Raw genomic sequence first — 27290 nt, forward strand, 5'->3', positions numbered from 1 at the left:
TTCTTCACAGTGTAACAAAATACACTTTTCTAAACACTTAAAGATAAATCTCTTTAATCGCATAACAGCATGCCCAAAACCCTTTGTTTCTGCCCAAGCTCACTGCTTATGCTGTGAAGCATGTGTGTGAAAAAGCACTCAGCTGAGAATGGATCTGTAGAATCTGTGTTAGAAGAGTTGCTTTGGGTAAAAACACAATGCATTGTGGTTTATTGACCAAAGACATGAATGCACTTCATTCTCATTAGGAGTAGACTGGTACTACTCTTGCTACAATCACACCTTATAACAGAAAAAAAACCTTTCTTATAGATTTGTTACTGAATTAATAATTTATAGACTGTTTATGAAAATAATCAGTCTCTGTTATGTTACAACAGGTGTGGCCAAAGCACTGCTGCTATATTCTTGTGTGGAGATGGCCCTAATGCACTTGCCATTTACACAAGCACACAATGGATCACGGTGCTGAATATTTGTTTCTGGGCTATAGATGGCAGCCTTGCTCAGTATTTTTCCCCACTTTTATTGAAACGTACTATTGAAAGCTTACTTCCACCACACTACCTCTGCTAGTCTCACAGATGACAGTTTATCCAGACAGGCAGTTGCTCAGGAGAATTAATTGTTTACTAAAATAATCTGGCTGATTTGTGAAAAGAGAAGTGTGTTTTTAACATAGTTTGTATCTGGAATGAACAGCTTTTTGTAGCTCCTGACTCCAGTATCTTTACATGATTAGTTGACAGACATAAAAAAATTATTTCTTTTGTAGTTTTTCATCTCATGCTTGTGAGATATTCTCTGACAAGCCAACTCCAACTATTGGGAATGCACTCAAAGCTGAAGAAGAAAAGTTGGTTATGTTTTGTAGTGGAAAGAAATAAACAACCATGTTATTTTTTCTCATCAGTTATCCTATTATTGACAAACTCCTCTGGAAATGTTGAGATATGACCTCATAAAGAAGGATTCATTATCCCAAAGTAGGCCTTGTTAGGCAGCGGTTTATTATTCTCTCTGAGAATCTCTTTTTTGAGGCACAGAGGTGACTGAGTCAGGTACTTTCTTTTAAACCTGAAAAACACCTTTGGACCTGTGAAGCTGGGGTGCTTGAATACTATCTGGGACATAGAACAGCTATGTGTGGTAGAGATGACTGCCAGTCTTTATATCAGGTGTGCTTTTCTTTATTCAGAAGGATTTGTTTCTTTCTCACTATGTTTGACAGTGATTTCAGAGCTGCTTGATCTATAATAAAAATGGGGGAGAAAGAGCTAAAGCCACACAAAGCAAAAAAGAAGATTCCTTATTCTGACATTTTTTGTAGATGTACTTTGACTGCCTCAGCTTTGAGTTGATGTTTTATTATGCTGTATTTCCCTACGGTGAAACTATTTTAAAAGGTTTTTTGTTTTTCTCAACTCAGCCAGAACTTTTCACAACAAGAGCAATGAAACTCTTCTCTTGTCTGTCCCCCCCCCCCCCAGTATTCCCCTGCAGAAATATCCAGCTATGGATATGGACGGTGCCAGTTCAGTGGTGCTGCAGGCCTTAACCCAAGCTACCAGTCAGGACACAGCTGTTCTGAAGCCTGCGGAGGAACAGCTCAGACAGTGGGAGACCCAGCCAGGCTTCTACTCTGTCCTTCTGGTGAGGGATGATATCAAATAATTGGAATAAATCTGCTGGAGTGAAAACTATTAAAACTTGAACGAATGGAGATGTTAATGAATGTTTTGTATTTTACAGAAAAGCAGGGCGATGTTGGGTTTGTGCTAATTTCTAATGCACTTTAGTTTTTATGTAAGTGCTGAGTTTTTAAGTAACTTAATTCAAACAGCAATAGGGCAGTGTTTCTTTGTATATCAGTTATTAATAGGAGGGGGATATCTTGCTATCTGCATTACAATAGCAGATTGAGAGGTAAATATATTCTGTCCACGTGTGACAATTCATCCTGGCAATTTTACACAATAACTGAAATCACAACAACAAATCACTGTTAGATCTGTTAACATAGAGAAATAAAAAATAAATGTGAATTACTGTGAGGAAGAGATTGTCTGTTTAACAGGAATGAGAGACGGTTTAACTGCAAAACAAAGACCAAAATAAATATAGTAACATGTTGGGGTTTGGAGGCATTCAAAATCTTCCTTTTTTTCTTTACCGTCACATTTACTATGGAGTCAAAGAATATGCAGACAACAAAGAAAGTGAAACATAAACGTTTCGTCCTGTCTGAAAGCCAAGCCATGGTCATTCTTGGCCATTCTAAAAGCATACAGTAGGTCCTTTGTTTTTAGCTGCTGGTGAATATGACTGCTCCTACACTCCTGTCTCTGGACTGCAGCCTTGCCATTGTCTTAGATCAGAGGTGCACCTCCCTGGGGGGCCAGGAGAGTTGAAGGGGCACGCAGAGGGGGAGATGTGAGACCTGTTTTCTGAAAACAATGGGAAGTCAGTTATTATAGTTGGACCCATTTATCAACACGGTTTACAGTTGGAGCTGCAGCAGTTGCTGTGACACACAGCTCATAGAGGATATTAAGATACTGAAATTTTCAGCCAAAAATTGTACTCCTACTCAGTCATAACTCAGTCAAATCTGAACACACAGACGTGATTCACATATTTTTAGATTCAGTGCAACTTACACTTCCCGAGGATCTCATTATCGTGAATAAATGCAAGTCCGCTTAGAAATAATAGAATAAGAGATACTCCTTAAAACTCCAGAACTTGCCTGAGAATCATCATGTTTTTAAGTTTTCTTCAGTATCAATGTAATCCTGTAATAGCTGTCTGTACACTCATGGGTACATTGCAAACATGAACTGCTAATAGCTAATTTGGCATACTTTAATGGTGCCAATTTGCCAAAATGTATTGGGGTGTTGGGGGGCACAGTTGTCTTGATTTTGTCTGGAGGGTCCCACAGTTTCAGACTTTGAAAACCCCTGTCTTAGATCATCTTTGACTCCGAGTTGAGGGTTTTTGGAGACACATTTCAGAAGGTGTTCTTGACAAAATTAGGGTTATGCTTCATTTTGTGTAGATGCCTGTGCTGTCATTGTCCATATCAATTAAGCCAAAGGTGCCCAATGTGCCCTGTCTCATTTAATTTAGGAGAATTATGTCTCAGTACATCACTACAAAGACTGTACAGGAGGAACAGTGTGAATAAATCAAATGTTGGCCAGCTAAATTCCAGTTGCGCTGATGCATCAAGTTTAGTGGCAGTGGGCAGATTTTTACTTGCATATTCAAGTCAATAGTTACACTGTGCAGCCCTGCTAATGGTCTTCTGTTCCCTTGATACAACAGAGGGATGTTTTAAAGCAATTTGTGTTAAAGCAAAAATAAAACTTAAACCCTCTTTTAACTCAGGTTTATTCCTACATTTCCTAAACCTGAAAATACAGGAGCCAAGATTTTAATCTCTGGTATTACTGTGCTGTTCCTGCCTTTGCAGTGAATAGGAGAATGACTTTGAGAAACACTCTTGACAGTACTCAGCCAGATTTTCTAGGGTTATAGCTACGTTTTACAGCTCAGAAATGTTAGCACTTATGAGACATAAAACTACATTAGTGTGTACAACTTAGACACTCTAGATCACAAAGTCAGTGTGCCCTGTATTTTAATGGAGCCTTAAAGTGTTGCTTGATGGCATCACAGGTCTGCGTCATTATTCTTCAGTTTGGTGAGAGTATTTTTTTTCTCTCTCTAGTATAGTCTGAGCTGTCACTCATTAAATATATATATGTATATATATATATATATATATATATATTTTTTTTTTTATTTTTTTTTTCTTCTTCCCCCATAGAATATCTTCAATAACCACATGCTGGATGTGAACGTCAGGTGGCTGGCTGTGCTGTACTTCAAAAATGGCATTGACAGATACTGGAGGAGAGTAGCGCCTCAGTAAGTGCCTGCTTATCTCCCTTGTTCCCTATTGCTCTCTCACTTTTCCATCTTAGGCTTTTTCTTCTCTCTTCTACAGTTTCTCTTTATTCCTTCCTTCATTGTCTCATTCACTCGTACTCTGTCTCTATTCATCAGTCTTAATCTCCTGCCTGTTTTTGAGGCTTTGTCATTTTCCTCAGATCTTTTTTGTCACAGATTTGTAGTTGCATTTTTCTGTTTTGTCTCTATTCCTCATGGCCTTCATTTTACCCATTGTCTTTTCTTTTACCAGTTATAGATTACGTCTGCAGTTCTGTCTCCACCACTTTTCACAGCTTTCTTCTTTCTCTTTTTTACCTTCCATCCTGATTAATCATATCATTGTGCTCTGATTTTATACTCAGTTATTCTTTTGTGTCTCTTTTGTCTGGTGGTAGATCGGCTTTGAATATTCAAAGACTACAGTCTGTCTTTGGGTACCTGACTAGCTGGCTTTTGTTAGATTTGAATTGAACATTTGCTCTTAAATTCGCAGGGCAGCGGCTGGCCAGAGGTAATCAGTTTTGCCTCAGCACTCTGTGGTCACTCTTCACTTCTAATTATTGCTATTCTCTTTCTTTTTAAACTTTGCTTCTCTTATTAAAGTTGTTTCACTCTTTTCAGTAGTTCAGTAAACTGAATTGCATTTGCTAGAGTGCTGTGCAAGGGGTTTTGGTCCTTTGGTTATTTATGTGATTATCTTTGGACCATTGTCATTAATCCAGGAGTTGGGTACTGCGTGGGACAGCACAATGCATGTGGTGTCACTATACAAAACGTAGGCTGTATTATATAGCATTTTTATTCTGTATCGCAACTTAGTTTATAGTTTTATTTTAACCATAAGAAAACACTAATCTAACATGCTGAGATATTGTTAAATTCCTTAAAAATGCATGTTGAATTCTTAGGTCTATTTTACTTATTTTAACTTATCTTATTTCTGTGACAAATTGGCCAAATTTAGATGATATGATGCCTTAAGGTTCACTTAAGGCTCACTGGCATGGGTGACTGAGTTACTTAAGTGTAATGGAGCCCTCATTAATGTTATTAGTTCCACCTGTGCTTGTTCTGCTGTGAGTCAAAAGGTCTGCTGTGAGAAAGGTCAATTGCTTTTCATAACTTGGAAAAACTCCCTCTCATGCCTTTTTATTAATGCTATCCAGGACTGTACCCTGGCCTGCCAGTTGTCCATAATGCTGGAATTATGAGATTGGAATTTATGCTTTATTCATGTATAAACAACAATACAACATTTTCAAAATGTGATAGTGCTGTGATGTATAACTGTAACAAATGGATATTTTTGATTTGTGCTGCATTAACTTTCAGCTCAGAAAGGTACATAGGTGTTGGCCAGGTTAAAAATACAATTATTAAAACTGACATTTTTTTAAATTTACAGTTCAAGTAATAATAATAAATATAAATTGTGGATGAGTAGGTGGTAGTAGGTGTACCTCGAAGCAGTTGGAAGCGCGGAAGGAGGCAAAGATACTGCGTGAGGTGAAAAGGACATGCTGGTGTTCTAAAAACAACTGCAAGTTATTTTAGTTTGACCTGCTTTGAAAGTCCCCGATCGAATGCAACAAGAACAATTGCCCTGCAACAGAGACGACATTTATGAAAATTATGTGCAATAGGGCAATGTGCATTTTTTTTAAGACATGTTGATTTAATTTAATCATTTTTGTGAGTGTATTTTGTGGTGGTGTTGCACTTGATTGCAGTTTCTCATTTTACATATTTTATATGGGGCATACACCTTGGCTTTTGACTGATGCGAGGCATCTCCCCAACGCGATATCAGTCTGTTTAGCAAATGTAGTGTGCCATAGTTTGACAAACAAACATGCCCAGCCTACAAAGGCCACAAATGTATCTCTAAGCCAGGTCTCGAATGCATGCATTTGCATAATTTTGTCAAAATCCTCGAAAGGAGTTTTAAGTACTTTTTATTGCATTGCTTAGAATGAAAAAAACCCTGAACATATCTAAGGGAGGAAATTAAAATGCATCCTGCAAAAGTAATTTGTGTTTTTTGAAATAAAGAATCAAACTAATTTACTTAAGAAAATATACACTATACAGTTGGCATTGCCTGCTGTGTGAATGGGTATATGTTTTCAAATTTTCTGCCAAAAACGACCCATCAGAACAAGCTGAAGTGGAAAATCAAAGGCAGGGGCAACTTTTAAATGAAATTTCTTCTGTATTGAGAACCTCACTTTAGCTACCTACAATTACAGTAAAGGTTTAAATGCTTAAGCACAGAAATGTGTTCAATAAACATTTAGATAACCTGCCTTGGAATAAGATGAACTATAATGATGTGCATTTGTATTTTAAGTTTAAGATGTATCCCTACCAACACATTATGTGACTGAACTGAAATAAGACGGTAGCCAAAACAGTTTAGGGTTTTTCTGTTTTCTCTGTGAATCGACTTTGTGCCTTTCTTCATTTCCTTTTTTTCCCCCAGTCATCAGATGTTCTCATTCCTTTTGCTTACAAAGACAAAACAAGGCTCAGGCACACACATGCTTATGTTAATATATCTTTTAATCTCTCATCCCATTTTTCTTTAAAGCTTGCCTCACTCCCAGATTCCCAAAATATGTGTGTTGTAAATCCTGTTTCACTAATTCACACTTTCTCCCTTAGTAATTTGTCTTCCACCCATAGCTCCTTTCTCTCTGCCCAAAGTTACAGCGCGATTCATTCCCCTCATCAAACACTCTCCCACTCCATCTAGGTTCAGCAGCAGTTGAAGTAGACAGAACAGGGTAAATTAAGTAAAAATAGTTTGTTTTTTTTAACAGATTCACTGTCACTCTTTTGCACACACCCCCTACTCTGTATGCATAAACTCATGTTGCAGACTACAAGAGGTGAGTTGGAGGAGAGCAGGGAGTTTATCCAAAGCTTACTGATTAAATCAGGCAACTGGCAAGTCCCGTAGTATAGAGTGTTATACAGGGATTTAATTGATCCCATAACAACTTGGCAGATTAATGTCATATTCATATCTCCACCATATTAAAGTTTGAGGTTTGCATGTCCAGAATTTGAAATTAAATTATAAGGAGTGTCTTAGGGTATGAGCTGCATTTCACAATGCCAGGGCGACTGGCGTCCTATCGTTATAATGCAACATGGTGGCTCAGTGGTTAGCCCTCTCGCCTTGCAGTAAGAGGTTCCTGGATTCAAAATTTGGCCCTATTTTTTCTTGTTGAAGAATCTGCATGTGACTACCCGCATCCTAATGTATTTTTCTCTCTCGTTTTTCTATGTCTCTCTTTGTGGGAATAAAATCTTAAATCCATTTAATAAAGCTCCCCCAACTCGTGGACAACATAAGAAACTGATAACTAGTCAGACAGGCAATGCTTGAAAAATGTGTTTTACTGGTATTTGGCACCCATCATTTCGAATCTGTTCGGTGAACATAGTTATTAAGAGATGTCCTTCTTGTGAACCACACACATTGATGTGTGTACTGTATGCCTTTGTGTCGATGTTTCCTTTAGTAAGTCCAAATATTATGTTACTCTTGCTCTTCACTCTTTCTTGACCCCTTACCTCTTCTGAATATCTTACTGGTTGGTTTGTTCACAGTGCTTTATCAGAAGAGGAGAAAACGTCATTACGTGCCGGTCTCATCACAAACTTCAATGAGCCTGTCAATCAGGTTAGTGGGAATAAATGGGATATACAATGAAAAAAATATGATTCAGCATCATATACTGGTACAAAGAAACTCCCTGATTTTATTTAAGATTACTTTGTCTAAAATCATATTGTACAAAGAAATTGACAAATCATCTTACCACTTGCATTTTATAGTCCATTTCACAAATAATTAACATTTTCTTTTGCTGTATTGTACTGTAATGATTGCATTACGGTAACATACTTGCAGAAGCTTAAAATTTGCTTGAAATGGGTTATCCATCATAATGAACTGCAATTGCTGCTATCAAAGTTGCATTAGTGTTGTCTAGTCAAGTCAGTTTTATTTATATTGCCCAAAATCACAAATTTGCCTCAAAGGGCTTTACAATTTGAACAGCATACGACACCCTCTATCCTCAGACCCTTGTGTGGTAATGTAGTTGTCAGTGTAAATTGACATGAAAAGTCTGCACTGCATTGCCATGCAACATGACGACAACCAATATGACGTTCACGTGATGAATTACCTGCTTTCAAAAAGTTTTAAGGCTCTGCTAATTCACTGACACACTTCAGTGGGTGCCTGGAAAGTGTGTTTCCTACACTGCCTCCTTGTGCATTCAAGGAATGATGTGTGAGGGGGAATAAAGAAGCCCAGCTGATCTCATTAAGGAAGTGGTGTGAAGGCAGGTGATGCGAAATCAATAGTATTTCAACCACCTTTTGACACCAAAACTGTCATTTTTCTGATGGCATTAAGACTTATTTAGATCAGACCAGCTGTTCCATCCAAACAAACAGATCTCATCACAGACAAGAGGGAAGTGAAGTATGCAGATTTTATTCTTGTCTTTAGGAGATATAAACAGTGACACAAACATTGGACAAAGTAGGTCCCGTCCCCTTCAAATACATCAACAATTATATATTTCAGATGTAAGGGTAATGGTGGAAGGACAGCTTTTACATTTTGCTGGAACCCAGTCAGGCTGGAATGACAGTCTTTATGTTAAGAGTGAAAGAACTGCCTATACTGTGATAATAGAGATTATTGCCAGACTAAAACAAATTACATGCCTTCAGTAACATTAATGAAGCAACCACCAACCTTTAAATTTATTCGATTATGTACAGTAAGTGCACTATTTTTAACAGGTAATATAGATGCCTCTATGCTGTGTGACTGTAGACATGCTGAGTTAAAATTGTTTCCCAAAATGCTCTAAATAGGATTAAGCAATAAACGGAAGTAAATGTAAAACAATAAACTAAGAAGTTTAGAAAGCACAATTACAGACACTAATTGCACATATGGGGACTTCATTCGAGGGTCAAAAAGTTTGTTTATAAGTCATTATTTTTACAGTTCTCAGGGGAATGCTGCAACAAACAATTCAGGAATCAAGCGGTGTGTACTACATCTGTCTGAGGGGACATGAAAGGTGGCCCTGAATTGTGGCCATCTATCCTGGTTTCTACAGCTTGTATTTCCCTGAGGGACAGCCCTCCAACATCAGGACTGTTAGGGTCCATATGGCAAGCAATGAATGCCATTTAAACACCATGTGTCTCACCAGTCACAGCCTCTCCTTGTCGAATCAAAGCTCCAGAAGGGGTTGTGCATGTCAGTGCATGTGAGTGTGGGTGTTCCAGTGTTGTGTGGAGAGTTTACATTTATAAATTCTACAATCCAAGCACGTTTTGTGACCTCAGCTGGCTTTCTTAGGAAACATAATGACTTATTGATACTTGAAAAATAAATTTGCATGCTCACTGATTATTTATTACTTAGTTAGATTAGATTGCTACAAGCATATAGGTGTGTTTATCAAAGCATGCATTCTATAGACAATGCGATAAATTCTCATTCTCTTGTTTCTAACAGATTAGAATAGAAAGAAGAGTACTGTAAAATGTAAAAAGTTGCCATTGCTGCTTTAATCTTTGTAATGTTAATTTAAAAGTGGGCTAGATTAATGGATTTGGGATTTAAAGAACAGAAAATATTAGGTCTGCTCAAACATGTAATAGCCTTTAAACTACTTTACAACCCCTGTTAGTATAATTTACAAACAAACTGTGTGATTTCTAGGGTTGTAACAGGGCCATCAACTTTGTTTGCCATCTTTACTATTATTAATATAGATTGGGTGGACAAAATATTAGAAATTCTTCTAAGTATATCGCAATACAATTCACTATCACCGCAAACTACAGCCTCCAAAATGACAAAATTAAGACCTCTATAAAACTTTTAACAAAAACTGAACATTATAACCCTCAAGAAGGTAGGATTTATTGCAAGGCTGTTGCATTAGACTGGATTGGTTTTTAGCTGAGTGTACCTAATAAACTGGGAACTGGAGTGTATATCTGTTGTTACCACCAAGCACCACATCTTTAACATGGATACAAATAAACTAAAAGTTAAGTATTTTAGCAGGATGTGTGAACGACAGCTGTCAAATCAAACTCGGTATATATTTATATGGTGTGAAAAAAATCAGCTGTTTAAAGGTGGTGTTCAAATAGTAACAGAAGCTCTAATCAGGTATAAAGTGTCCTTTTCAGTCTGGACTCTTGACCTCCCTGTTTATCTTTGAATGATTAGATGTGTCACCCCTAGTCAATGTCAAAGTAATGGGCAGATTTTCATAATAATTGCTCAGCAAGTACACTTTATGTAGTGTCAAGAAATATTATGACAACCGAAGCTGTGACAAGGTAATTTGACTCACATTTCAGACATAGTATAGTCCTAGTAGTACACAACATACCTGTACAAGGAGATGGATATAGGATAGTATGTACACTATGCTCTATATAATGTGATGATTTGTGTCCCACTCGTCCAAACTGCTCATTGAAAATCATACCTTAAAATATTGTTAAGTGATCCAGAATGTTCTTGATGTAGTGAAATTCCTGTCAAGTTTCCTGTCATAACCACCTTCTGCTGTGTTTATGCTTTGCCTCTGGTCATTTTTTTCTCTCTGTGTTTTTCCAACAGATAGCGACCCAGATTGCAGTACTGATAGCCAAGGTGGCCCGTCTGGACTGCCCCAGGCAATGGCCAGAGCTCATCCCCATTCTGCTCGAGTCTGTGAAGGGACAGGATGGATTGCAGCAGCACAGAGCGCTGCTAACCTTCTATCATGTCACCAAAACCCTAGCGTCCAAGCGTCTGGCGCAGGACAGACGGCTTTTCCAGGATGTAAGTTCATAGTTTTAACTATTTGTCAGTTGTTTTGTCACCATTCCCAGCTTAACGTTTTTACAACCTTCTTTTTTATGTCGTTGCTTATTATTCTTGTCATTTACTATCCTATGGCTTTTTGTGCTCTGCACTTGCACTCACATCTGAAGTAAAAGAAAATAAAACTTGAATTCTGTCCACTTTTGCTTTTGTAGTTTCTTTCTTTTCATGTGTTCCGCCCTCTTACTTTGTCACGTTCCTTCTTTTCCTTTACTCCCTTTTTTTCTGCAAAACTTTTTGAATACGAGTAGATGAATAGTAAGATTATCTTGAGAGTTGCTGGTTTTTCAGTTTCATATTTTGCCTGAAGGAGATGCTGTTTAGCTGCTGTATGAGACTTGTCAAATACAAGATTCATGGCAGCCAGGATCTCTGTGCATGCATGTGTGTCTGTTTTCATGGATGACTTGAGTGTGATTGACATGTTGGAGAATAGATTTGTCTTTGTTGGTAGTTGTGTGTGTAAGAGAGAGGGTTGTTTGTGTGAGTTAATGTTTCTTTCAAAGAGGCAGTGAATCAGAGCAAATGCTCTTTTTTTGCCATCCATGGTTTTAAAAAACACGAGACTTAAGCAGAAAGACAGTCGTGAAGAGAAGGGGTATAAGGGGAATAAAATGATCAAACAAACCAACACAGAGAAGATCAAGACCAGCAGAAAAGAGAGTGACCGAGACAGACCAGTGGACATCAGAGGCAGTGACTGAGACCAAATAGTTGGATGGCGTGTAGAGGCATCCTCTATGCCAAAATGTGTGCCCTTTGGCAATATGAACAAAGGCAGTCTGAGCCCCATTAAACAGTGCAGTTTTTTTAAATGATGCACTGATGACTTGGATGCTAAATGGCCCATGCAATGCTCTCTCTCTCGCCTATCACGACATAGCTGGCTCGGTGGCCAGTGTATGTGCACACACCATGCATTGTGAAGAGGTGACGAGACAAAGGACAATGCAACACTGTTAATTTCAGTTCCAGTGGCACGCTTCACCACTTGAGCCTAAGCGTTTTTTAATGTGAAGTCTGACTATAGGACACTGATTTTGAACCTTAAATCTACAGCTTAAATATACAGCTACAGAAACCTCATTGAGGTTTCTGTAGCTGTATATTTTTCATGTTGGTTGTTTGTATATACCACTACACGTGTCAGTATTTTATCTGTCTTGTGGTAAGGCTCTGTTCCCCATCCCAAATGCCACACCTAATGGTTCAATCATGGGCTGAACAGTAGCAAGAAAAACTCATTATGACCCTACATGACCTCCATTGTTTTCATTACCTAACCCGTGATACTCTGAAACAAGGAAAACTTCTTGTTGTGCTATTTGATAATGCTTTTCAGGGCAGTGTGTCATCTGGAGCCTTGATAGGGATTATAGTCTGGCTAAGTAAATTGCATCAAGCTTTGAAAAGCCTCACCTTTAACCATGCTGATCAAGTTTTTTTTAACATGTGAAAAACACACCTATGCACAGTAGGTGGATTGTGGTGTTTTGTGCTTGCTAGCAAACAGCAGTGGTTGGTTGGTTCACCACCAGCTGCTAACTAATGCGTTGGTGCTTATTGCACATGCGTGACAGTGTATCACGGGGCTTGTTGTGGAGTTTTATTTACTCTTTATCTACTCTTTGCCTTGTTATGTTCAAGTTTAGAATTGTCGAAAGTCTGATCATGGCACTGTTGTTAGTTCATAGCTCCTATAAATGTTATAATTTGTGTTTAAATCAATCAAAAGATTATTTGATTTATTTGCTGGAGGAGAGGAGTAGTTTTATATTGGGTTGTACTTGTTTGTGTTTTTGAAAGAACAAAGTGATTAGCCTCTGGTTTCCTGAACATTACCATTGCCATTTATACACAGAAATGTATTGAAACAAAAACAGAGTCTGCATTGGACAGCTAAGTATCTCTTTATTTCTAAGCTCACTCTTTTAGCTTCTATATTTACACTGTTTTTTTCCCTCACTCTATTTAGTATGGACGTAATGTGCACATAAGTACTGTTATGTGTGTGTGGGTGTTTGAGCGTGTCTTCTTGTACTCGATGAGTGTGTGCACTTCTCACTAGTCCTTCGTCCCAGCTAAAACAGTTGGGAGACCATGTTGACTGACAGCAGTACATTAACTAGCTCTTTGTTTTACTGGCCCACTTGCTGAGGCTAAGAAGAACTCAACTAATTCGCCAGAAACAGAGCCAAACAGATAGTGGGAGAAAAAGGGAAATGGGGTGATAGAGGCAAGGTGTGGGTGTGTAGGAGGAGAAGTGATTGAAATAACCAAGGGCTGCTGGTGAAAGGAGGAGGGATCACATAAGAAGTAGTTATGGAGTAATGAAGAAAATGGTATAAAGATAAAGTCTGTGCTGTATTCAAGGAGAAGGAGGATGAAAATTGGGACACTTTTAGAAGTGATTTCTGACTCCCAACTTTTAGAAGTTTGCATTAGTAAAAGCATGGACGTTTAGAAAGAAGTGGAGACAGTGAGGAGAGAACTGCCTTTTTATCTGTAAAAATTAAAATATGGGATAGAAAAATAAAATTGTCACTGCAGATTTGCAGAGATTCATAACAGCATTCTTTTCCTCTTATAATATTATGAAAAAGTGGAGAGTAAGCAAGAGGCAAAAAATAATTTAAAAACCATTAATCTTGAAATTGGATCCATGAACAGGCACCACAAGTAGTCAATATTTAAGAAAAGCTTCAGATTGCTAAATAGGCTATGCCTGAATGGCGATGTTTCATAATGCAGTTGTACAATTGAAAATGATATTATTGAGTAATAGACTCTCGTTGCCACCAAACAGGATGATTGTGCAGTCTCAATCTTACTATTTTAACTGCGGATGATATATTGACCTGGGCACTAGCATGGAAGACGAGATGACATATCAAAAAGAATATAACTCAGGGGCATGCACATCAAAGTGGATCTCAACACAGATGTGTCCAGCCTGATCCCAACAAACTGGTTGAGTTCAGTTGCTGTCATTAATCCAGTGTACATATTGTATATCTGGTGTATCCCAGAGGCCAGGGGGTCATCGTGTGTTGGGCAGATTCACTGTAATACTCAAACATGTTACTTTACTGAATTTACAAACACCAAAACACCCTTAAAACTACACTGAGAGAGATATAGCAATAGAATATATTTTTTCTGTAACCAGAATACTATAAAAATGTCCACACACACACACACACAATCTGCAAAAAAGCAAACAACCCTCCAACTTTTTTTTATTGTTCTCCTCACTCCCCATTATAGTATATGGCATACATGAGACTGCATTATTTTAACAAAGAGAGTTGTTCTAGTAATAATACATTGTTGAATGTTTTTCTCTAAAAAGGCGATACTTAATTTAATGCAAATTCAGCTTACATTTAAAACCTTTTGGGGCAGCCATAAATACACTGCATTGTTGTAAAGACACTGCATTGAAATTATGTTAAACTTGTTTGCTTTTTGTGACTCTCAAAGATGCAATAAGTTAAGAGAGGAATGGGGCAGGTGATAACCAGCGTCTGGCTTTGTGCTTTTGAATAGCAATAGAGGGACAATATCCCACAGGATGGGTATTCATAAACAGATTGTCAAACGAAGTGAACTGCACTTTTCTTGGATGGCTTTGGTTTGTGAGTTGTTCCTGCTGGAATAGGGAATCAGCTTGCAGATGGAGGAAATTATTTGCTTTTATTGAAATTTGCCTCTCTGTTGTTTCTGTCTGCATTTGTGAAAAGGAGCTGACACATGCAAACACACAGATACACACAGGTCTTGCATCTGTAGAGTTTTCCAAAGCACACATAAAAACACTCTCTCTCTCACACGCACACACACACTCTCTCTCTCACATATACACACACATTCTCTCTCTCTCTCTCTCTCTCTCTCACACACACACACACACACACACACACACACTAATGTACCACATGGGTGGGAAAATAATTGTTTCTTAGATGCACTGGAATTCTCTCTTGAATGATTCAGCAACAATTCGCAAAACTCATTAATTGGAATTCAGTTGGTTCTGCAATCACTGGCAGCCAGCTAAATAACTGTCTGCTTTTCTCTGTCTGGCCAACTTCTTTAAAAATATAAAATTGGAGCCTAAATTGATATACTCTTGGTGGAGGGAGGCTGTCAGTCCACTGTTTTTTTTTTTGTTGCATGTTATGGAGATGTAATGTGTTATCCAGGTACTCCAGTAAGTTGTGGTTAGGGTTACTTTTTAAAGTGTGGCAAGCTGTGCTTATAGTTCTTGTTGTGCTGTTTCATAATGCTTTCAGTGCAGTGTGTCACCTGGGGCCGTGATGGGGATTGTAGTCTGGCTCATTAAATTGCATCAAGGTTTGAAAATCCTCACCTTCAGCCATGCTTTTTTGATCATGTGAAAAACACCTATTGTGTGATTTTCTGTTTTGTGCTTGCTAGCAGTGGTTGGCTGGTTCTATAAGATATTTTAAACTTATTTTTGAGTACTAGGCCAAATTTGTTTTAGAAGTTATTTATAGAAACTTGTACGATGATTATAATTTTTCATGACACTTTCATTTCAGCATTAAATGACTGTGGCACTCGACAGTCATGTAATATATTTATTTCATTGGGCTTTATACTAGAGTTGGGCGATCGTTTCTATTATCGTTCAATCGTAGTTACTTGAGATCGCCTGGGGGCAGTGGGAGTAGGAAGGGGTGGGGGGAGAAAAAAACCCACAGTGACCTGCAGTGGAAAAGTTGAAACAGAATCAGCTTTTGAAGAAACGCAACCCAACGTCACGTGGCCAATCCGGGGATCAGACCTGTCAAATTGATCCACAGTCAGCCTCAAATATCACTGAAACCAGGCGCTATCCAGTTCATGGACCAAACTATGATACTCTCCCAGTTGTGTCCTTGCTGTTTTATTTCATGCATCTAAAGCTTGGTATCATGTCTGGCTTGCAGTCTATGCTGAAAAATAGCGATATCAAAAAGCTTCCTTTGGTTTGTGTTAATTTGTTTGAGAGAGAGAGACAGACAGAGAGACTGCAGTGGTTGAGCGAGAGGGAGCGGCGGTAGCGAGAAAGCCAGTGAATGAAGTTATTTGTATTGGTTGGTTTTTAGATTCTTTCACAGTGGTTACGTTCTAAAAATAAACACAACCACACCCCCACCAGAAACATCTCGAATGCACAGTAGGGCGCAGGTTCTAGTTCTGATAGTAAGTTAGTTAAAAGCACCTTAATATCTGCGTAGGAAAAAACTATTGTCAATCACCCCTTCAATATGCATAAATAGGTGGTTAGGATGCTAACAAACCTTAGTAAGTCCCATAGTATTTGGAAAACTATGTACACTGACCACAAGTATATCATTCGTAGGCGTATCCAGTTGTGCAGTCAGACTGGCTTTTGGCCATGTAGAATAAAATTAAAATGACCTTAGATCCCATAGAAAAGTGTTAAGACACATACTCTCACACATCACTTGATTACCTGTAAACAGAACACCAAGAGTGAGGAAGTCAGAAGAAGAAGTTGAGATTGTTGTTTCCTAAACTTGGTTCATCACTTTTAGATTCCATGCATTGGATTAGTCTGGGATCTGAGGAATGGAAAGTGCCAAGCTCTAGAGAAATCTCTCCAAAAAAGAAACTTGCCAGCCTTGCAGTTTTCTGTTAAGAATCTATCAAAGTCTATGCTGTGCTGTCAAAGTAGGGATTTCTCTTTCAGCAGGCATACGCCACCAACCTAACCACTGGTTCTCAGATTTTTCCCACTTGACACTTCAGTGTTACCCACAACACATAGTTCTTCTGTCAGTGAGTTGTTCAGTTTCTTTCTTTGAGATATTGTGTTATCATTGAAACTTTCCACTGATTAATTTTCATGTGGGCCTTAATCAAGTAGTGGAAATTTCTTTCTTTAAACATCACGTTTATCTATAAGAATATCTGAGAGTGTAGTTTTCTAGCGTCTGACATGCTTGAATTTTGAGCCACTATATTTGAGTAGTAATATCTCCTATGTTCTGTTTATTATTTTTATGAAAACACCAACCAAAGCATAATCCAAAGATCATTATTGTGCCATGCCAGATTTGTTATATTGTCTGAGCTACTGGGCCAGACTATATACTACACAGTTGATAGCACTGAGAGTACTTTTGTCTACCCTTTGATGATATTGTTTTGCCTCTTCACGAAAATGCTTCCATTGGAAAAAAATTTAATTGGTTTGGGCCCAAACAATGTTATGGCAGTGACTGTAATAGGAAGTTCATTTATAGCTAAATTAGACCTGTGACTCAGAGGTCCCTCTTTGTTCCCTGTGTGTGTTTGTTCTGTGTTAGTATATTATGTGGAAGTGCTTTCTCATTTGCATCGGCATCAGTGTAACTGGCTGTGAGTCTCTGACGTTATAGTTGCAGTTTGCACGCATGTAAATTTGTGCTGAACAATGAACCGAAATATCATCAAAATCGCAATATGGCATGAGCTGCAATTTTTTTGTAAAAAAATGTGTCACAACATACCATTATAAATGAAGCATTGTGGTGTTACAGAGATGCTCCAGCCTACAAATTCTATTCTCCAGACGTAAGGGAACATGCTTGTTTGGTACAAAAATCACATCATCAATTTTATATATTTTTCAGTGAAAATGAAATGCAAAATGCCCATTCCCACTAAAATTGTGACTCATATTGCAGTATCTGTCAAAAATAATCGCAATATTTAATCGCAATATTTCGTTTAATGTATATCTGGTGTGCAGACACATTTGTATTTAATTTCTTCACCAGAATGACCTGAAATGCCTGTTGTTGACTGTGATCACTGATCCAGAATAATTGTTTGTGTGTGATTGACTGTATTGTTAATGTGTATGTTGGCAGCTGGCGTCAGGCATCTACAGCTTTGCATGCTCCCTGTGGAGCCACCACACCGACTGCTTCCTCCAGCAGATCTATGCCAGAGATGAGGCTACAGCGCTCAGCTCGCTGGAGAGGACGCTGCTCTCCCTTAAAGGTAACGACATTTACACACATGCAGACTCGCACATGCCCAGACACACACGACACAACTGCATTCTCATGCAAAGCGGTGCAGTGATCCATTAATTCAAAATGGTATGTAAATCATGGCCTTAAATAACTGACTGCAAATTACATTAAATGAGTTTTTTATCACGATTCCACATATCAACAAAACTTAATTAAGCAGACAAGTTGTGAACTTCGGGAAATATTCACTTGTTCTGCTACTTTGTGAAACATCAAGTGGAGTTCACTTTATAGTTAAATGCAATTAGCGACAATCCTGCATACTGATTTTTTTCTATCTGCCTCTCTCAGTGCTTCGCAAGTTGACAGTCCATGGATTTCAAGAGCCACAACAGAATATGGAAGTGATGGTGAGTCTTCAGTTATTTCAGCTGTGGCTGCTATAGAACCTCTCAGATTTTGAAAAAGCCGATATTTTTGCTATTGGTATTTTGAGTATAAAATGACTCCAATCACAGTGTGCAAAATGTGGAGGGCCGTGAAGATTGAAAGTGCCTTAAGCCTTGTCTCGGTTCAAAGAGTCAAGAGTTTTGTATGAGCTCTTCTCCCACTCTGAGTGTGAAGAAAGTCCAACTCCATGAAACTGTTAGTTCAATTTAGTCTAAATCTCTCTGGTAAAAAAAAAATAAATAAAAAAATCTTAAGCATGTGTCTGGATAGGGTTTTGGTTCCCCCATGACTCAGAGTTAATGGAATCATGTGCACAAAATGTCCTAGTCCTTTGAACTCCGGCTGCAGATTCTGACTACTTCCTATTTTGCTAATCAAGGTTTGAAAGAATAGCAGTATATGTTGAGACAACACCTGTTTAGCCTTTAGGGGCACTAGTTTCAAGCTCTGTAATACCGGAATGATTTACTCATGTTTTCAGTCTGATTAAATATGAAACAAAACAGGCAGTTATGTTAACTGCTCTTGATTGATTGATTGAAGTCACTGTCAACTGACACATATGCAGATAAAAAGAGGACAGGATTTTTTGTTTAAAAAAAGGTAATTGCAAGACCCGAAGACTTAAATATAGCGAGCAATGCAGATCTGAGACAAATGGTAACATTTTGTTATACAAAAATAAAAAAACGTTACATTTACATTACATACATTTTTGAATTCAATCGTGACCCCCAAACAGAACCAAATTGTAAAACTACCCAAAGATTCCCACCCCCATTAACAGCCTGAAAAACAGCTAGAAAGGTATTTAAGGGAGTACATGGCACCCTGGTCAGTGGATTGAAGTGATTTTGTCTAAATAATCTGAGAGAAAGAAATCATTAACACTAGAACCACCAGGAGTCGCTGTATACCTAAAACTGCCAACAGGTAAAATTTACCCGCTATTAGAATGTATTGATTTTGACTATTGCACTGTTCTTAGAGGCCTACATGATGATGATGATAATAATAATAATAATAATAATAATAATAATAATAATACATACAAAAATATTTATTGAAAAGAAACTATTTGTATCAAAATATAGAGTAATTTTTATCCAACGAAAACATTTCTAATGACCACTTTTGCTAAACAATCGGTCTACACTGTGGTCGAAAACTCATACTCTCCGCAGGTCAAAAAACACACAATGAGGGAGTCGCACGCCACCTGAAGGGGCCGCAAAACACACCTGTGTCAGAGGGAAAGACTACTTTAGACTAAGTCTATTTCATAAATTTTTATAGGCTACATTTGATTATTTTAGTATAATAGTTTTGCCTCACTTTCCACGAAGGCTCTGGATCACTGTCAATCATTCTAGTGTTAAACAAAACAAAGATTGGAGAGCCACTGGTAGGAGGATGTTTGTGGGTGGGTTTTGCACCTGTGTCAGAAATTTCATTAGTGATGAAATAAGCACTTTAGTAATTGATTAGTATTAGTAAAATAATTGTTGACAGTTTGAAAAATCAATCATTAACTAATTTAAGTAAAAATACCAAACACATGGTTACGGCTTAAAAACTAGGATTTTCTTGCTTTGGTCAGTTTCATATCATTATAAATAAATATATATATACAGCATTGCTTCGTATAATTTATTATTTTATTTTCGATATTTATGGACTGAATTATCATTTTATTAATTAATTAATGTGGTTTACTGTGCTCTAATGTTCCACTAATGAGAGGTTTTAGCTTGCAGGTTGAAGGTTGTATAATGGTTGAAATAGTCACATTAAAATGTCATTTGCCTTGAGCTGTTCCTTGTTATTCTAGTCCAGTGGGCGGCCGTAATGGTTCAGAGTTAATATTTCATATTTACATGTATATGCTGTTATTATCTCAGACTCACTGCTTCCTACTTTAGCTTGTCGAGAACACTTTAATTTTATTTAATTATTCAGCTGATTAGGTCTGCACCTTATGATTTTTTTTATCGATTAATCAAGTGATTATTTCTTCGATTAGTCTAAAGATTATTTTTTTATTACCTTATTAATATAACAATTAATTTACTTAAAATAAATATCAAAAACTTTGTCATTAATATTTCAATATTTTATTCAATCATTTCCTCTTAAAAGCAAACAAATGTAACAAGAAACAAATTATGTACTGCAGGGCATTATTCTGCAACAAATAATTTGTCAATTGAAAATATTAGAATATTTGAAATAATAAATAAATATACTACCCTATTTCAAGTAGGTTATTTCTTATGTTACCATTTAGTTACCAGTTACCATTCTACTTAATTCACCACCTTATTTTAGTGTTTACCCCCTCCCCCCCAACGTGAAACCAACGTGGTACCGAATAACATCAGCACCGACAGGTGCACTTACAAGCTTTTACAAAACGACGGCATAAGTAGGCCTACGTAAACAGGAGACCCTCTCTCTGTGTGTTTCTCTGCAGAGCATGTGCGACTGTCAGTAGACCGCATGGGAGGGGTAGAGCAAGGGGAGATTGTGGCCGAGGTTTTAATGCTGCAGCTTGTCCTCCGGGGGAAACCATGCTTTGACCGTGTGCAGCCATACTTCATTACGACGTGTCAACGCACGATATGCATATCGATGTATTTCCGTAATTGATGACGTTGATTAAGTAGATGAATCGTCCCAGCCCTACAGCTGATGCTGTGTTAACAGACAAATATGCTCACTGTGAACCTAGCTTCTTTCCCAACATTCAGGTCATGGCTATACCTCGCACTATTTTAAAATCAAATAATTTTTTTTGTTTTGTACTTAATGTTCCCCTCCACTCAAAATTGTGTTTTGCTTATTGTTGCTTCACTGTGCAGAGTTATATCTGTGCAGTGTTTGACAGTTGAAGTCTGTTTTCACGTTCATCTACTGAAGGGGGAAAGTTTCTCTGTGCTCACCTTAAATCTGAGTTTAACAAGTATATGTTTGAGGAGGGTTTTGTGACATCACAACTAGTTTAGCCAATCATGGTCCAATATGCAACTCACACTTAAATGGGATGTAGAATCTTGAAGCCTCCAGTGCACATGCACTGAGAATGGACTTTTCAGGACTTGTCTCTAGTAGTATAACTTATGAAATGAACAATATTTGCACATTCATAGATTCTGGATTTTTCAATGAGAGAGGAGTATGAGACATTTTTGAATTTTTAACTAGGTAAGTTTACTTTTTTGTGGAAAAAACATAGCAGACACAACTTATTATTCCATGCAGTCTTTTTATGTCTAAAACATGTCTGGAAGGCATCTTTAAGATTTTTTTCACTGCTTGTAACAGCAGCTGGTGTAATCTTGTAAACAAAACTAAGGTTGTGGCTTTCTCTTGTCTCTTTGGCTGCTGTATAGAAACAAATAAGCAACATCATGCCATAATGCGTCCAGTTACTCACTTATCTCAGACTGATATCATAGCTTACTGTTACCTCAGTTGTTACTCTTATTTTCCCCCTGACACAAATTTTTTGCTCCTGTTGTCTCTGTACATCGCTGCACAAAGTGGGAGTCATCCTATTGTATAGCATCAGGATAACCACCTTTTTTTTTTTGCTGACGTGGAAAGATTTTTATAACAAGACGTGTTTTGGCCTCTCTTGGCAATGTGTAGAGTGAATCTACTTGCGTCTTTCCATTGACTTAACAACCTGGATGTGTGGCATCAGCCTTCATGACCTGGAACAAATTAAACTGAAAGAAAGTTAATTGTTGTTAATAAGAACAGGTGAGGAGTGTCAGGCAGGGATAATGTAATTCAACTTAATTAGATGCAATTATTAATTCATAATTCATAATAATGAACCCTTTTCCTGAAAAGGAAATCTCTGATTACACAGAGACCATTTTGACTGTTGTTCCTGGAATTTATTTTCAGTTTAAATGGTTGTGTAAACATAAAATTCCTGCAGCCATTTTTCAAATATTTCCTGTGATGGTTTAAAGATGTGTCACACTCTTTTTTTATTGGATTTATTGATTAGTTCATCAAGATGTCATCTCTCAGTTTGCTCTTCCGTTGGTGATGGGAGTGATGCTGAAAAAACTGTGAAATCATGTTACATTATTTAATTTTTAAATCCGTTTCAAGGTTATTTCTGATGGAGATTGTAGGAAAACGAGTCTGCAGGTTGCCTACCAAAGAAATAATTTAGCAACCTGCTAAAGAATGGAATGAACCAATCTGAAAGAGTAACTATGTTTAACTAAGTCATGATGTGTAGCTCAGAGGCAGGCAGCACAGCAGGCCTCAACTGTTACAGTGAATCTTAATAATAAGCCAGTCCCATATCTGCTAATTATGCATAATATGCTATAGCAATCTTGCTGTGAATACGCTTGAGCTTTTGTTAACCATTTAACCATTTTGTGTACTTAGACCCTCAACTCAATATTTGGCCTCTGAGCACTGAGCGAATCATGTTGGAAGATGGTTATTTATGAAAGCACAAATTTTCCATTGAATATGTTCTTTATGGTGAAATGGCAACAGTATGATTTTATAAACTAACACTTTCACCATCAGGTAATAAAGCATGTTTTCTGTAAACTAAAATGAAACACAAAATAACCATTGTTTCAGTTTTGAGTTATTATTAATTTAAAATTTAAAGTGGTCAAATTATGCTTTTTGGCTTTTCCCCTTTCCTTTATTGTGTTGTATATATTTTTGTGCATGTAATAGGTTTGCAAAATGAAAAAGCCTAAAGTCCACCCCAAAGAGAGTTACCCTCTCCCACAGAAAACACTGCTCCTTAACTTCCTGAAAATAACAAATCTGGTGTTTGTGTCGGCTCTGCCACCCACACTTGAGCACTGTCCATGCATGCCATTTTGTTTGTTTTGACTGTTTTGTTTATTTCTAGTTGTATTCAACTAAAATATAATGGTATTTACTAAAAAAATCCCATTTTGATACAACATGAATCTTAAAATTTAGTAACATACTTTTCATTCAGGGAAACACTGTTTGTGCAGCCATCTGCTTTTGTTGGCGCTAGTTCTTTGAACTCTGTTTGGTGTGTCAGGTCCTTAAGGCAATGGTTTATGGCATTCACACTTTGGTCTCTGGTTATAAACCATCCAGTGTCTTCACACTTAACATGACCATTCTGGATAGAATGGGTTTATTTTCTAATCACCACAGTGGCAGCACTGCTTGAGAACGACACTGAGTTGGAAAACACTGACACTAAGAATGAAGAGCATTGTCAGTTTTCACACAGGCTGCCACGTTGATGAATTTTAAAATTTATTTTGCGGTTGATTGAATGCTTATCTTCCTGACTTGACTGTCAAACAAGCACTACAGGAGGGAGGCTAGAATAGACATCTCAATAGATCTTGTTCATCAGAAACAGAAAAATCACTGGGAACATTTTTTTGTATGTTCTTGCTACTCAGTATGTGGGTAACTTTGCAATATCCAGAGTTAACAAGCATCTTTGTGTCATTCCTAAAGAAAATTATAGATTTATAATTTTGTTGAGTCATTGTAATAAACAATCTACTACAACCTTCTAAACCTGAAGCAAGTCTGCTTATATATGTGACAACACACAGCTAAAACCAAAGTTTAGTCTTAAATTGCCACTCACTGCTCTTCCCTTAGATTTTCTCAAATGAACTCAGTTCTGTTGACACTCATCTCCTTTTATAAACTACTTCTCACACTACTGCTGACATGCCCATTTGATGCCCACCACTCTGTCTCCATTTTTCCATCTTTTTCTTACCATCTCAGTCCATTTTGCTGACATTCATTTACTTTTCACTTCATGCTTCTGTATTCTTCCCCGGCAGTGCCATGAGCCTCACTTTTCTTCCTCTTTAGTTGTCAAACCTTTTTCATGATGACTGATTCAGCTGAAAACTTCTATTTTGCATGCTCTATTTATGTATTTTTCTCCTTTTATTTCATCCATCTTGCCTCCCCCTCTTTTTCTGAATCCCACCATTAGCTTAACAACTGCCTGGCGTGAACTTTGTTCTCCATCATCTCCCACCCTCTCTTCTGTGCTCCTCTTGTGGCCCCCTCTTTCTTCACTAACACTGTTAGGAGCTATAGTTGTTGGCTGGGCTGTGTTGGCTGGATGTTTGATTAATGACACTGCTGTTGACCTCATGGCTGAACATTAATGCAGAACTAAACGGATTGCATCTCCATCTATCATCTAATTTCCCTGCTAAGCTGAGTCTACACCAGGCTACAGAAAATTGATTCTCTTTCATACTGTATAGCTGGCATTTTTATTTATACTCCTGAGTACAGAGGCAAGTGTTCCCATGCACACATACACACGCACATACACAACACACGCATGCTAAAGTTATTCCCTTGTTAATGTATCTGCTTCTGGGCAATACTGATGAAGCAATCATGAGTGATCCAACTGCAGAAATGTCAAAGAGATTAAACTCTATCTCACCTCCTCTTCATCTCCTTCTTTTCAGGGTTTCCTGAATGCAGTGTTTGAAAGGCTAAAACAGTTCTTGGAATGCTGTGAGTACTTGTCTCTTTCTCTATCCTGAATTTCTGATCCTAGGCTTCTCCCTTCAGAAAACAAACTCAGTTAATGGCGCTTGATCTGATGCATGCAGACACCTACTTAAAAGTCTAAGATACTTTATGATACCCAAAGCCTAGGTCTCATAATAGCATTGCATAATATAGGTGTCAAATTAAAAGTTCAGGCAGAGTCATCCTAAGGGGCTTGGTTTTTAATTAAGAGTTTCTCTTCTAAACCATTAGAAAAAAACGTACTTTTTAAGGAATGAGAATCTTTGTAAATGTTAAATCTTGAGAGAGCAGGTTAAAGACACCATAAAATATGTCTTCCTGGAAAGTCTTTGATCGTGACCTCATCCTGCGCTAGTAGGTGTGAACATAAAATCTAAGCAATAAAAATGTCAAAAAATTAATCTCACCCTTCTGTCCCTCCTATCAAATAAAATGTGTTTGTCTCCTTCACTAATATTTCATTTCATATTATGGTTATGTGTGAAAATGATCCCTTAATGTGTTGTGTCCCAACACCCTGCTTGAGTGGGAATTACCCCATGTTAACACACATTTAGATGTTTTATGTTTTTTTTTTGTTTTTGTTTTTCCAGACGTTTTGTCAGTTTTGTACTTTTGTCCTGAAGGAACAATATTTAATTTTAATTTAATTAACCAAACTAGGAACTAAAAGTCCCTTTTGTGCATTTTCTTTGTGTTTCCACTACATCTAAAGAACCATGAAGATTAGGCAAATTTGAAGAATGTTGAATTTTTGAAAAGTGATCCTATGTATTTACTGGTGTTTAATACTGACATTATTTTTTCTATAGCTGTCATTCCTATTATTAATTTATTAATATTAATACTACAATTACAATTCTACTATTTAAAACAAATTCTAGGTGGTATTTGCATTGTGCCCCCCCCGACTCAATATCACTGTCTGATCTCACTGTCAATGGTCCTTTGTTCGTTTCCATAGAAGTTTGTGCACCTCTCACACCCAGTGAGTGAGAGATAAATCTCAGAATCTCAAACTCCATGAGCTGCCATAGCAGCCAAAATATCATTTCATATATATCAGCTACAACTATCACTTCCAATATTTACTCTGCTGATGGCAATGCAGACAAGGGTCAGAGCCCTGTTGGTATTTGGGCCTGGCAGAGGGAAACAGCAAGGCAGCTCACAGCCGGCTGGGAAGAAATATCAGCTCTGTACAGCCTGATAAGGTCACCTATATAAACTGGTGTTTTTGGGGCAGTCTTTGTGGTCCATTCAGATGTCTGGCTCTTGCTGTTAGATGTTTGTCCTCCAACTGAGGTCAACTATCTATTTCTGTCAGTCACTACATTGTTGAAAACTTTTTTGCTAGGCTACATATCTGTCAGAAATAATGAATACCCTTTAGTTTCAGCCTTCTTTAAAATCGATAAAATGCAGTGGTGTTTTGATCTACATAATCTCTGATATGTACAAAATCTTTGAGCCAGCCTTTTAATCAATCTAGTGTCACTTTAAATTAGTGGTTAGTAGTAGTTCTGATAGAAATTAATATTTGGGGGAGAGGAAACGATGACCCTGGCTGTTCACAGATGAGACTGTTATGGTCTCCGCCGATTTCATCAATGAGATTGACAAGCAAGTAAACTACATGGGACATCTTAATTGGCTCTAGCATCATGAGTGGTTTTATGGAGCCAAAATTTACATCAGAGTTCTTTTATTACTGTACTTTATTATATACACCACGCTTGTAATGGGCCCATGGGACTCGCATAAGGCAGCAAGGTGAAGTGGGCATTTGACCTTCAAGAAAGAGGAAAAGTTTCTTATAGTTAATCAGGCCAAGATAAATTTTGAAACCATGAGCACTAAAGTATAATTCGTTCAGATTTACCAGCATGGTAAACAAGAGAGATGAAAAATTGATGACTCCCCACCTTTTGAAGCTGTCATATGTCTGAATATGCGTCCATTCCTCGATTATTTATATTCCTTTAGTCCGTAAGGATCCACCATAGCCTGGCATCGCCAGACTAATTCGCAAAAGTGTATTAGTCTGGAACCTCTCAGTTCATTTTCGATTTCCAAGGGGCATTATCAACGGGCACAGATCGAAATACCTCTGGACGCAATTGCAAAGATCTACAACCAATCAGAGCAACGAAACATGCTGAGCGACACACGCAAGTTGGGGCTGTGCTTGGTCCGTCTTCAAGCAGAAAAAAAATAGTGGCCTGGTCACAAATGGGCAATCCAGTAACAGAATCTTGATTCATATTTGATCAGCACTGCCTCGTTCGGAGGTTTGATCTGGGTTTTGTGAGCCTGGTGCCTTGCGCTGTATCAACCAATCAGAGCAGCAAAACATCACACTTTGAGACCGGTAACGCTTCTTGGTCGGCTAAATA

General features: G+C 37.7%; 1 protein-coding gene across 2 annotated transcripts in view; it reads left to right on the forward strand.

The window, feature by feature from the left end:
• ipo11 (importin 11) overlaps positions 1–27290 on the forward strand; it is a 122376-nt gene that overhangs the window by 1810 nt on the left and 93276 nt on the right. For both annotated transcript variants that reach the window (XM_044196091.1, XM_044196092.1), the window contains exons 2-8: positions 1491–1653; positions 3836–3936; positions 7579–7651; positions 10646–10849; positions 17779–17911; positions 18238–18296; positions 24828–24876. In XM_044196091.1, the coding sequence (XP_044052026.1) occupies positions 1516–1653; positions 3836–3936; positions 7579–7651; positions 10646–10849; positions 17779–17911; positions 18238–18296; positions 24828–24876 (757 nt within the window). In that variant the 5' untranslated portion in view covers positions 1491–1515. The remainder of the gene's footprint in view (positions 1–1490; positions 1654–3835; positions 3937–7578; positions 7652–10645; positions 10850–17778; positions 17912–18237; positions 18297–24827; positions 24877–27290) is intronic.

Source organism: Siniperca chuatsi, linkage group LG5 (genome assembly GCF_020085105.1).
Source record: "Siniperca chuatsi isolate FFG_IHB_CAS linkage group LG5, ASM2008510v1, whole genome shotgun sequence".
Taxonomy (NCBI): domain Eukaryota; kingdom Metazoa; phylum Chordata; class Actinopteri; order Centrarchiformes; family Sinipercidae; genus Siniperca; species Siniperca chuatsi.